Source organism: Purpureocillium lilacinum, assembly GCF_023168085.1.
Source record: "Purpureocillium lilacinum CBS 284.36 DNA, scaffold_1, whole genome shotgun sequence".
Lineage (NCBI taxonomy): Eukaryota > Fungi > Ascomycota > Sordariomycetes > Hypocreales > Ophiocordycipitaceae > Purpureocillium > Purpureocillium lilacinum.
In genome coordinates, this window is record NW_027072111.1 from 5,269,189 (window position 1) to 5,281,567 (window position 12,379).

General features: G+C 26.0%; 1 protein-coding gene across 1 annotated transcript; it reads left to right on the top strand.

Annotated features, from left to right (window-relative positions):
- Positions 1-1,015: 1,015 nt before the first annotated feature.
- PLICBS_001248 (uncharacterized protein) lies at positions 1,016-2,017 on the top strand (the record flags this gene model as incomplete). Its single annotated transcript, XM_018317699.2, has 1 exon — positions 1,016-2,017. The coding sequence occupies one exon, from the start codon at positions 1,016-1,018 to the stop codon at positions 2,015-2,017; it is 1,002 nt and encodes a 333-aa protein (XP_018183224.2).
- Positions 2,018-12,379: the final 10,362 nt, after the last annotated feature.

Here is a 12,379-nt window from a genome sequence, read left to right on the forward strand (position 1 = left end):
CAAAGCCCAATGCCGTAGATCTATACGTAGTACTAACGTTTATAGAACGTACTTAAGGGAGAGCTGCTTTATACACTGTCCTCGGACCAGACGTCGGTACCTACCTAGAGGTGACGTTTTTATATTACATGAGGTGTACCTAGGTTGGCACTGCCCACGGCGACGCTCCCAATACCAAGGCACCTGCCTAGGTACCTATACTAGGTACCCACGCCGCTACCCAAAGGTACAAGCTGGGCACCTAGTACCGACCTAAAGGTAAAGCACCAGCACTAGGTACGTAGTAAGCAACGTAGTATGTGCCTAGATGTGGAACTCGAGGTAACTGGCATTTGGTACTAACGTTGTGTACTAGGTACCAGGTATGCCCGGCCGCCGCCCGTCACTTCCAATGGAAGTTCCCAATTACTTCGTGGCAGAGCCCCGGCGACGAGGACGGTGACGGCAGCAAGAACCACCAAACAAACCTTCTCTAGTTAGTGCCTCCAGGCGGGGCCGGGCCCAGTGCAAGTCCCACGCAATCGACAACAGGGTCCGTCATGCGAAATACGGCATACTTAGGGCCTCCTCCCGAGGTGGGCGCCTCGCGGGCTGCCTTGCGCCTCCAACCGGTCCACGGCTCACCCACCACCCCCCTCCCCCTGCCTGCACGACTCCTCCAGTCAGACTGGAACCACACGCGCTTCATCCTGGACGCCGGCTCGGGCGCTACGGGCTCCCTCCGACATCCTCGGATGTCTCTACACATACCGTGACGTGAGGCGCACGGCCCGCCATCTCGACGTCGCCGTCTTCCCGCGGTAGTCCGCCTTGCGCCGCTGCGTGCGTCTGCTGTCTCTCGACATCCGCCCGCCAGGTCGTCGTCCCAGCGGCCGACACCAGCACAGCCGCTCGCGAGCTTGTGCCCGGCTCTCTGTCCATCTGCCACTGCCACCGTGGATCCGCGCCCTCGACCGCCGCCCGGACGGTGCTTCCTCAACCTGCCCATCACCTCACGGCCACGACATCGCGCGCCATGGAGAAGGGTAGCCCGGCCGGAAACCCTCCGCCAAACGAGCCTGGGCCCCCGCCTCCGGCCCCGGATCCGGCGCCCGTCTCGACGCCTCCACCGTACTCCGGCCCGTCGACGGGTGACCTGCATCGCCGCGAAGAGCAGCCCGACACTCCCAAGGGTCCTGTGCGGTACCCGGGCTTGCCTAGGCTCGACTACAAGCTGTACTCCCCACCGCTCTTCAAATTATCCTCCGACTCAACCACCCTGTCGTCCAAGGCCGAATACCTTTCGACTAACCCGGCTGCTCTGGCCGCCCTCATCCGAGCCCAGTCAACAGTTCCCCCGAAGCCCCAGATCCAAGTCCGCGGCACCCGTGGCCGTCGTGTCGATTTCGACATCAAGCTTAATCTCATGAGCCTCCTCGTCCCAGACGACGAACGGCACCGCATCGACTACATCCGCTGTGTGGGTGACGGCGAGGTTGGTTATCGGGGAGGTGTGCGTCCCGATGTCCTGCCCGAGGTCGGCGATGGCGGCCTCGATGAGTGGTGTCGTCGCTTCGCCCAGGATACAGCCGCCGTCAAGTACTTCGCCCTTGACCGAGTTGTCGCCAACCTCGACGTCGCCTGGCTCGAGGGCCAACTACGGAGCCTCGTGGCTACGCTCAAGTATAAGGGCACTGTTGATGTAACCTTTCTCGTCACTCACAGTCGTGTTTTGATCCAGAACCCGGACAAGGTCAACCAGTTCTTCACAACTGTCGCCAGCCTTTTCTCTGGCAAGAATAAATACGAGGTCGTACGAGCCGTCTGGCCGTTTGCAACCACTAAGAATGGGGAGCCAGGCAGGAGGTGCATCGTGCAGAGCGAGGAAGTTTGGTGGCGGGAATGGAGGGATCCTATCCGATACGCCATCTCCCAGAAGCGGCAGGGTTGGGTTACAGTCGAAGATAAGTTAGAAGCAGTCATGGAAGGAAAGGGAAACCAAACCGAGCAAATAGACTGGGGCCCGGATATTAATTAAGTATTATCGTAATATAATCTATTTTAACTAAACTAATATATAAAGATATAAAGATATAAAAGGGCATTTTAAAATAATAGTATTATTTATTTAAATAAAGAGACTTATTTATATAAATATTTTATATTTTTATACTTTACTTTTTTATTATATTAACTACTTTTAATATATAATAATAAGATAATAATAATAATATATTATTATTATTATTTATATTAAATAAGCTTAAAGAGATTATTTAAGTATAAAAATAAGGAATTTATTAAAAAACTTTAAGAAGATAAAAAACTCTTATAAAAATAATAAAGTAAAGATTAAAATATAAAAAAAATAAAGGTTAGTTATATTATTAATATTATAAAGGAATTAAAAGAATAATTAAAAAATAATAAAGATAATTTAATAAAAAAAAAGTTATAAAATTAATTAAAAATTAAATATAAAATATTAAATAATTTAAATATAAAGTATATTTATTTATAATAAATAAATATATTAATATATTTTTTATTATTTATTTATTTAAGCTTAATTAAATTATATTTAAATTATTAAAAAGCTATATATAATATAGCGCTATTTATTATATATTAATATTTAATTAAGTTTAGAGTTTATTTATAAATAATATAAATATTAAAGTATTTTTTATTTATTTTTAAATTATAAATTTATATTTATAAATAAATAAGTAATATAAAAACTTATTTATAAATAGCTTTATTATAAAATAAATTAACTTTTATTACTTTTATATATAATAATTTTATTAATTTTTATTTTATTATATTATTAATATTTAATTTATTTTTTATTTATATTATTATAATAATAATATTATTAACTTTAATTAATAATTAAACTTAATTATAATAAATTTAATTAATTAAAATAAATTAACTTTAAAGTATATTATTATAAGTAATATTATTTATAAGTAATGCTATTCGTAAAGGATAAAAACCCTCGCTATATAAATGCCTTAAGTCTATATTTTTTTCTAACTAATCGTATGCTAGCTAGTCCGCTATAGATAAATAAGGTACGTAGGTATAGGTTAGCGTAAGCGCCTAGTTATACGGCTACTATTTTAGCACGATATAATAGATACCTACGTAACGCAATATATCGCGGCTAACGCCTCTCCGCGACGGCGCCTCTACTCGAGCCCGGTCTATAACATTACGAATAGCTTTAATAGCGTTACTAGCTACGTTAATAGCATTATAGGCTACGTCTGCCTCGGCCTCATAAGACGACTGGCTACGTAGCTATAACCGCAGTCACGCCTAGGGCCCGGTACGGTTAAGAGACTTAATATACGGACCTCGGAGCGGAAAAATATACCCCCGATATTATAATATTATAAGGAAACTACGGAAACGCGTTCTTTAGGCGATTTAGGCCCTACTAGCGCCGCGGCCGGGGCAGACGAGGTTAGGTACGGTAGATATAGTCGGTAGTAATAAGGGTATCGTTACGGGCGCCGCCGGCCTAGCGGAGTAATCTAGAACGGAATAATATATATCTAAATGTAATAATATTAAAGGGAAACTATAGAAATGCGTTTTTTAAGCGAATTAAGCCCTATTAATACCTTACTAGCCTCGCGGCGCGGTAGCTACGTTATAAAAATACGATTTAATTAAGATTTCAGGGTATATTCTAGCGCGCTATTACTATCTTATATTTATATACTAAAAATAGCTAGCGCGGCATAAAGGTAAGGTATATACCTAGAAAGATATAGAATATTTATATAGCGAGGGTTTTTATCCTTTATAAATAGTATTACTCTTATTTATATAAATAAAAAAGTCTAATTATATAAATATTCTATATTTTTCTAAGGCTATATTTTATTTTTATTTTATACTAGCTATTTTTAATTTATAAATATAAAATAATAATAATATATAATAATATATTTTAATATTTTAATTAAGTTATATTTTTATATAAATAATAATATTATTAAATTATATTATAAAAGTATAATTAATTAAATTATATTATTATAATATAATTAATTAATATATAAATAAGCTAAAGTTATATTTCTATTATTATATAATAATATTATAGTATTAAATTTATATTATTTTACTTTAATCTTATCTTTTTATATATTATATATACTTTCTTATTTATACTTTTATTTATACCTTTCTTTATATTATTACTTATATTATTACTTATATTATTACTTATATTATTACTTATATTATTACTTATATTATTACCTATATTATTACTTATATTATTTATTAGCCTTTATACTAGCGATAATATATTAAAATTAAGATAATTAAAGTATTAATTTATTATATTATTATAACTCTTAGGCTTTAATTTAAAGTATTTATAATTACTTTTATTATACCTCTTATATTTATACCTTTTATATAATAAGGCCGGCTTTAATAAGTAAGAGCTAGTCGGCTTATTAATATTAAACATACTATAAAGAAGTAAAATAGGGTTATATAAGCTAGCTACCCTTATACTTATAGTACCCCTTTTCCTTATATAGCGCCCCTTTCTACCCTATAGCATTATATAACCTAGCGGGTAGCCTAGGCTAGGCTTAGGCTTAAACCTTAAGGACTAACCCTTAATATTACCCCTTTCCTCTCTCTTATATATAGCTAGAAGGAGCCTCGCTTATATAAACGCATAGCCCTTATAGAATAGTATAGATTTAAGTAGAACTATAAGTAAGGCGCTCTTAATACCTAAAATAAGGTATAATTATTATTATTTATATTAACTAAGCTATATATAGCTATTAATAGCCGCTTAATTAAGAGCTAATTTATAGGTTATTACCCTTTATTAAATAAGAGAGCTATATAATAACTATTTAGCTTATATATTTATAATTTATATAATTAATAGCTAATTTAATATATTTATATAAAAGAGGCTTTCTTTTATATTAAAAAGAGGTCCCTTTCTTCCTTTTATATGATTACTTTTATATTATTATCGCTATTATTATAGCCTTATTATTACTATAATAATAATAATAATAATAATAATAATAATAATAATAATAATAATAATAATAATAATAATAATAATAATAATAATAATAATAATAATAATAATAATAATAATAATAATAATAATAATAATAATAATAATAATAATAATAATAATAATAATAATAATAATAATAATAATAATAATAATAATAATAATAATAATAATAATAATAATAATAATAATAATAATAATAATAATAATAATAATAATAATAAAGTATATCTTTTATCCCTTACTTTATCTTATATTATAGGGCTATAATAATAGCTATTAACTTATAAAATAGATACTTTTATATTATTTATAATACTATTATTATATTTAAGTAGCTCTTTTACCCTTTTAATCTTTTATACCCCTTTAAGCTTTTTTATGCCTTCTTATATTTATTCTAGCTCTTTTATACCTTTATATATACCTTTAGGCTCGCTTACCTTTATTACCTCTCCCTTACCTTTATTAAGCTTATACTTACTTACCCTTTTTCTCTCTTTTATTTACCCCTTTAACTACCCTCTTTCTTTATTATTACTCTCTCTTTATTATTACTCTTATTTATATAGCCCCTTAAGGTAAGTATTATTCTTATTTATTATTATTATTATTAACTTTATTTATAAATCCTTTCTTTTAAGTTAATATTTCCTTTATATATATAGGCTCTTTTAATATAATATATAAAAGTAATTTTAAAAAGATAACTTTATAAAAGAGCTCTATTCTTAGCTATATATATATATATATTATATATATAAAGCTTATTTATATAAGTTATATAAAGTAAGCGATTAATAGTTATTATAGCTATTATATTATTAACTATATATAAAAAGCTATAATTTAAGCTATAAGTATTATATAATATATTTAAAAGGCTATTATTATTATTATTATTATTATTATTATTTATATTATTATTAATAAAAAAGTAATTATTATTATTAATAAAGTAGAGAAAAAGGCTAAAAAGGTATTAAATATTATTTATATAATAAAGTAATATCTTTTAACTTTAAAGAGAGTAAGCTTTATACTTAAGTAAGTAACCTTTACCCTTTATATTACTATATATATAAATACTAACCTTTAAATAAGAATATTATTATAGTTACCTTTAATAATATCCCTTTCCTTTTATTTATTACTTTTACCCCCCTTTATTATAGCTATTAATATTATTATTAACCTTATTATTAAGGTATAAGACTTTATTACCTACCTTATAATAATAAAAGAAGCTATTACCTCTTATAAAGGAAAAGAAAAGGAAAAAGAAAAAGAAAAAAAAGATAAAGATAATAAGATAATAAGATAAATACTCTTTTAAGAGTAGCCCTTTTTTATATTAAAAAAGGGGCTATAAAAATAAATAATTATATTTTTTAATAAAGCCTTTATATATACCTATGCCTTATATAAGAAGGAGGGATAAAGGCAGTAAAAGATAGAGAGAAGAGGGAAATAGGGATATAAGAGATAAAAAAGGTAATAGTAAAATAAGATAGAAGAGATAATAGAGGTATTAAATTACTTAATCTTCTATCCTCTCTAGACTAAGAGGGAAAGGTCTTATATATAATTAAAAAGACCTAGCCTTTAATTTAATAATCTCTCTATTAATTTAATACTAGCCTTTATAGCTAAGAAGAGCTAAATTTAGCTCTATTTAGTATAGCTATAGCTAAATTCAGCTCTATTTAGCGTAGCTATATTTAGCTTAATTTAGTATAGCTATAGCTAAATATAGCTAAATATAGCTCTATATAGCGTAGCTAACCTTATATTAGACTAAAGACCTTAAGTCTAGCTAAAAACAGTAAAAATCGGTTTAATAGACTATCTAGCGGTATAATAGACTGCCCGCCGGTCTAATAGACTATCCGCTATAATAAAGTTTCTAGATAAATATTTACTTAATATATATAAAAATCGGTATATATTAAATAAATATTTATCTATATAGACTTTATAGTAATATATTTTTAATCTATTTCTATATAGCTTATATAGCTATATATTAACTATATATTATATTTTAGTAATATAAGAGGCTCTTATAGATCTTTTTATTATACCTAAAAGTAATGTTTTTTTAAATAAATAGCTATATAATATATATATATAGTTATATAATATATTATATAGTATATTTATATATATTATATAGGAAAATATTTTTTATATCCTTCTATATAGTCTATATAGCTATATATTAATTATTTTATATAAACTAAGACTTTATTATAATTATTATAGCCTTTATAGAGGTATATAGCTAGGCTATTTATTATTAAAAAAGCTTAAAGGCTATAATATATTATATTTCTTTAAGTAGCTTTTATATAAGGTTAAAGTAACTTTATTACTTAATAAAGGCTTATAACTTCCTTATTTACTTTTACTTATACTTTTATATACTTAAGACTTATTTAATTAAGTAATATTCCTCTTTTCTTATCTCTATAAGAGTAAGTTATTAATTAATAGTTTACTAACCTAAAATAAGGTCCCTTAAGGCTTAATAAAGCTAGTTTATATAAAACTAGTTATAGATACCTATAAATAGCTTAGAGAGCTTTATTATATATAAGCTTAAGACCTTACTTATAGTATATTTTAAGTAAAGCTAGTTAAGCTTCTTTTTAAGTCTTATTAAAAGGTAGTTCTATAAGTCTAATTAGACTCTATCCTTAACTTTATACTTATTTATAAGCTTATATATATAATTAGTATATTACTCTTATTTTTATATAGCTATAGCTATAAAGGATTTATAGAGGTCTATAATTTTATAATAATAATAGGTCTTATAGTCAGTCAGGCAAGAGAGGCAATAGCTATATAGTCCGGCGGCTGTTATTATTATTACTATAAGTTAGAGACTAAAGCTTAAAGGTCTATATAGCGTTTCGCCGGCGACCCGCCGGAGGTATACCCCGGCGGGCCGGCCGTTATATACGTATTACGTAGCTATTAAGGCTCTAGGTCTAGCCGACTATTATAAATTTATTTAATCCTTACTATAAATACCTTTACTTTTTACTTTAAGGTTATTTTATTATTATCCTTTATTTATAAAGGGGTAAAGGTTAAATAATATTAACTATAAATAAAAACTATATAAAGTAAAAAAAGGGATATCTTAATAAAAGTAAAGGTCCTTAAATTTAGCGTAAGTTAAGCTATAAAGAGCTATTAATCTTAATTATCTTAATTATAATTAATATATACCTTAAAGTATATTTATACCTTTTAGTTAACTCTCTTTATACCTTTATTTATTTAAAAGTAATATATTATATTAAGCTATTATTTTCTATTAATTAACTTATATAAATATTATTAAAATTTATTTATTTAATTAAAGCCTTTATTATTTATTATTATTATTAACTATCTATAAAAATAGATATAATATTATAAAAAGCGCTTTATATAAGCCTCTATATTTATAAATAATATAAATTTAAAGATTATTTCTTTATTTAGCTTATTTTTTATAACTTAAAAGAAGTAACTTTTATATATTAAAAGGAGGTTTATAATAAAATCTATTTATATTTAATAATAAAATTACTTTAATATAAATAAAGGCTTAAATAACCCCTTTTTATATTCTTATTAAATCTTAATATAGCTATAAATATTATAGTTATAAAAGAACCTTTTAATATATTATTATAAAAAAGGCTAATAAAACTTTTTTATTATTAAAGCTATAATACTTTCTTTACTTAAATATTTAATTATAGGTAAGTTATAAGCTTATTAAATAAGCTTCCTTTATAGCTTATTAAGTCCCTTTATTTCTATAAAAGTAGCTTTTACTTTAGCCTCTAAAATAAAAATAGCCTTAAATATTTAAAAATAATCTTAGAAAAAAAGTATTTCTTAATATCTATATTATACTTTATTATTTATACCTTTAGCTTAAGCTTTAAGTTTAATATATAAATATTACTCTTTATTAAATAATATATACTTTAATAAATAATATCTTATTAAGCTTCTTACTTTTATAAAAAATAAAGCTTAAAGTCTATTAATATACCTTTTAAGCTATTTATTTTTAATTATATCCTTTATATATAAATATAGAAAGCGCCCTTTAAAGAATATTATAAATCTTAAGCTTTTTAGTCTTCTTTTATCTCTTAATCTTAATCCTTTTTTAATAATATATTAAAGATTATTATTAGCTTCTTTAATTTATAGATTAAAGAGAAATTAAAATATTAAAATAGCTTTATTTAATATATTTATTACTTTAATAATTATTATTATATTATAAAATATTTAAGTTTCTTATAGTCTATAAAGATTATAAAGCTTATATAGCTATAAAGCTTTATATTTTATTACTTTAAGTAATAAACTATTATTAATATCTCTTTATTATAAATAAAGTAGTTTTACTTTATAGATAAAAGCTTTTATAAGTAAAAGGTAATTAATTTCTTTTTTTTATTAATTTTTTATATAAATATATTATTAAATATAGTATTATTATAATTTATTTCTAAGAAAGTAAGTAAGTCTAGATCTTATTAACTTAAGATTAATACTTAAATAAGTAATTACTTAAATACTTAAAAAGGAGATTAATACTTTTATTTTTATATATATAAATAAAGCCTTTTTTTATTAAGGATATTAAAAAAGTAATTATCTTTAAGAAATTAAATATAAATATTTAATAATAATTAATAAACCTTAAAAAGCTTTATATTTTTTTTATATTATTAAAATAAGCTATTTAATTATTATCTTTATTTTAATAAGATTTATTTTAATATTATATTTTATATAAATAATAAACTTAAGATATTTTATAGTCTTAACCTTAAATTTATACTTATTTAAGTTTAAATAAAGGCTATATTCTTAAAGTTACTTTAAGACTTATTATACTTTTATATAATATTCTTTAAGTAATTTATTTATATAGATTAATATATTATTTATATAAATAAAGTAAAAGTTATTAAAGAACTTTTATAAGATATTATTAATATAGTATTAAACAGTAATAAATATATTATTTAAACTAAATAATATAATTATTTATTTAAAGAGCTTATATTTAATATAGAATATTATTTTTTACTTTTCTTTAAGTATAATCTATACTTTATAGAATACCTATATTATATCTAGCTTAATAAATTAATAAGCCTTTATTAAGTTATAAAAGGTATTATTAATAAATAAAATTAAATAATAGTATACCTTTATAATTATATTAAAGGCTTTATAATTATAGTAAAAATAAAGCTTATCTCTTAGTTTCTATATAAATAAGACTAATATTATTACTTTTAAGTTACTTAATTAAATAAACCCTTTATTTAATAGGTTATTAAGTATCTTTTATAATATTAAGAGCTCTTTTTATAATATTCTATATAATACTATAAGAAGGAGGGATAAAGGCAGTAAAAAATAGGGAAAATAAGGAAATAAAGATATAAAAGATAAGAAAGGTAATAGTAAAATAAGATAGAAGAGATAATAGAGGTATTAAATTACTTAATCTTCTATCCTCTCTAGACTAAGAGGGGAAGGTTATATATATAATTAAATAGACCTAGCCTTTAGTTTAATAGTCTCTATATTAGTTTAATACTAGCCTCTATAGCTAAAAAGAGCTAAATATAGCTTTATTTAGCGTAGCTATAGCTAAATTTAGCTATATTTAGCTTAATTTAGTATAGCTATAGCTAAACTCAGCTATATTTTGCCTAATTTAGTATAGCTATAGCTAAATTCAGCTATATTTAGCTTAATTTAGCGTAGCTATAGCTAAATATAGCTAAATATAGCTCTATATAGCGTAGCTTAACTTTATACTAGACTAAAGACCCTAAGTCTAGCCGAAAATAATAAAAATCAGTTTAATAAATTATCTAGCGGTATAATAGACTACCCGCTAGTCTAATAGACTATTTACTATAATAAAGTTTCTAGATAAATATTTACCCGGTATATATAAAAATCGGTATATACTGGATAAATTATATAGCCTATATAGCTATATATTAGATATTTTATATAAACTAAGAAAGCTTACTAGCGATTATAGATAATTAAGGAGGTTTAAGAAGGTAAAGAAATCTAGGCGCTAGCCCTATTAAGTAAACTATTAATAATAGCGGTTAGCTTAGATAATATAGCCTAGTTATCATTAATATTAAATAAGGTAAAAGATATAGAGATAATATTATCTTTAATTAAGTCGATAATTAAAATATTATAATCGCTTAAAGTTACTTAAAGGCTAAGTCTATATTTAGACTATATAGTTAAGCTTAAGCCTATCTCTATATTAAAGTTAAAGAGAGAAGATAATAATATAGAGTTATCTCTAAAGTTAATAACTAAGATAATATAATCCCTTAAGGTTAAGCCTACTTTATAGTTAATAATTAAGCTTAAGCCTATAATTATATTAAAGTTAGATAAAGAAGATAAGTTATCTTTAATAAAGTTAATAACTAGGATATTATAATCTATCTAAAAAGTATTAAGAGATATATTAAAATAATTAGAATTAATCTTATTAAATATTAATTTTTTACTTATTAAATATTACTTATTAAACTTATTACTTAATAAACTTCCGGTCTTTTATTTCTATTTTAAAGAGTTTATATATTTAATAATAAGGGTATTTATTTCTTTAAAGTATAAAGTTCTTATTATAACTAATTATAAGGAACTATTATTATATAATATAGACTAAACTATAGCGTATAAATTATTTAGATATATTAATATATCGCGAAACTTAAGTTTATAGTATTATATATTATTTAACTAGATTTAAGTATGCCCCTATTCTTAAGGTATAATAATATAGCCTCTTTATAACGCCATTTAATAATATATAGCTATTCGTCTAATAGCCTAGCTATCTAGCTTAGCTTAGCCTATTTAGCCTACCTTAGCCTATCTTAATATATAGAGCTAAATAAGTAAATAGTAAAATATATATATTAAAGTAATAGCTCTCTATAAAAATAAGACTATTCTTAAATAATATAATTATTTATTTAAAAAGCTTATACTTAATATAAAATATTATTTCTTATTTTTCTTTAAATATAATTTTATTTTATAAAATATTTATATTATATTTAACTTAATAAAAGCTTTATTTAAATTATAAAAAATATTATTAATAAATAAAATTAAATAATAATTTATTTTTATAATTATATTAAAGGCTTTATAATTATAATAAAAATAAAGCTTATTTTTTAGTTTTTATATAATAAAATTAATATTATTATTTTTAAGTTATTTACTTAAATA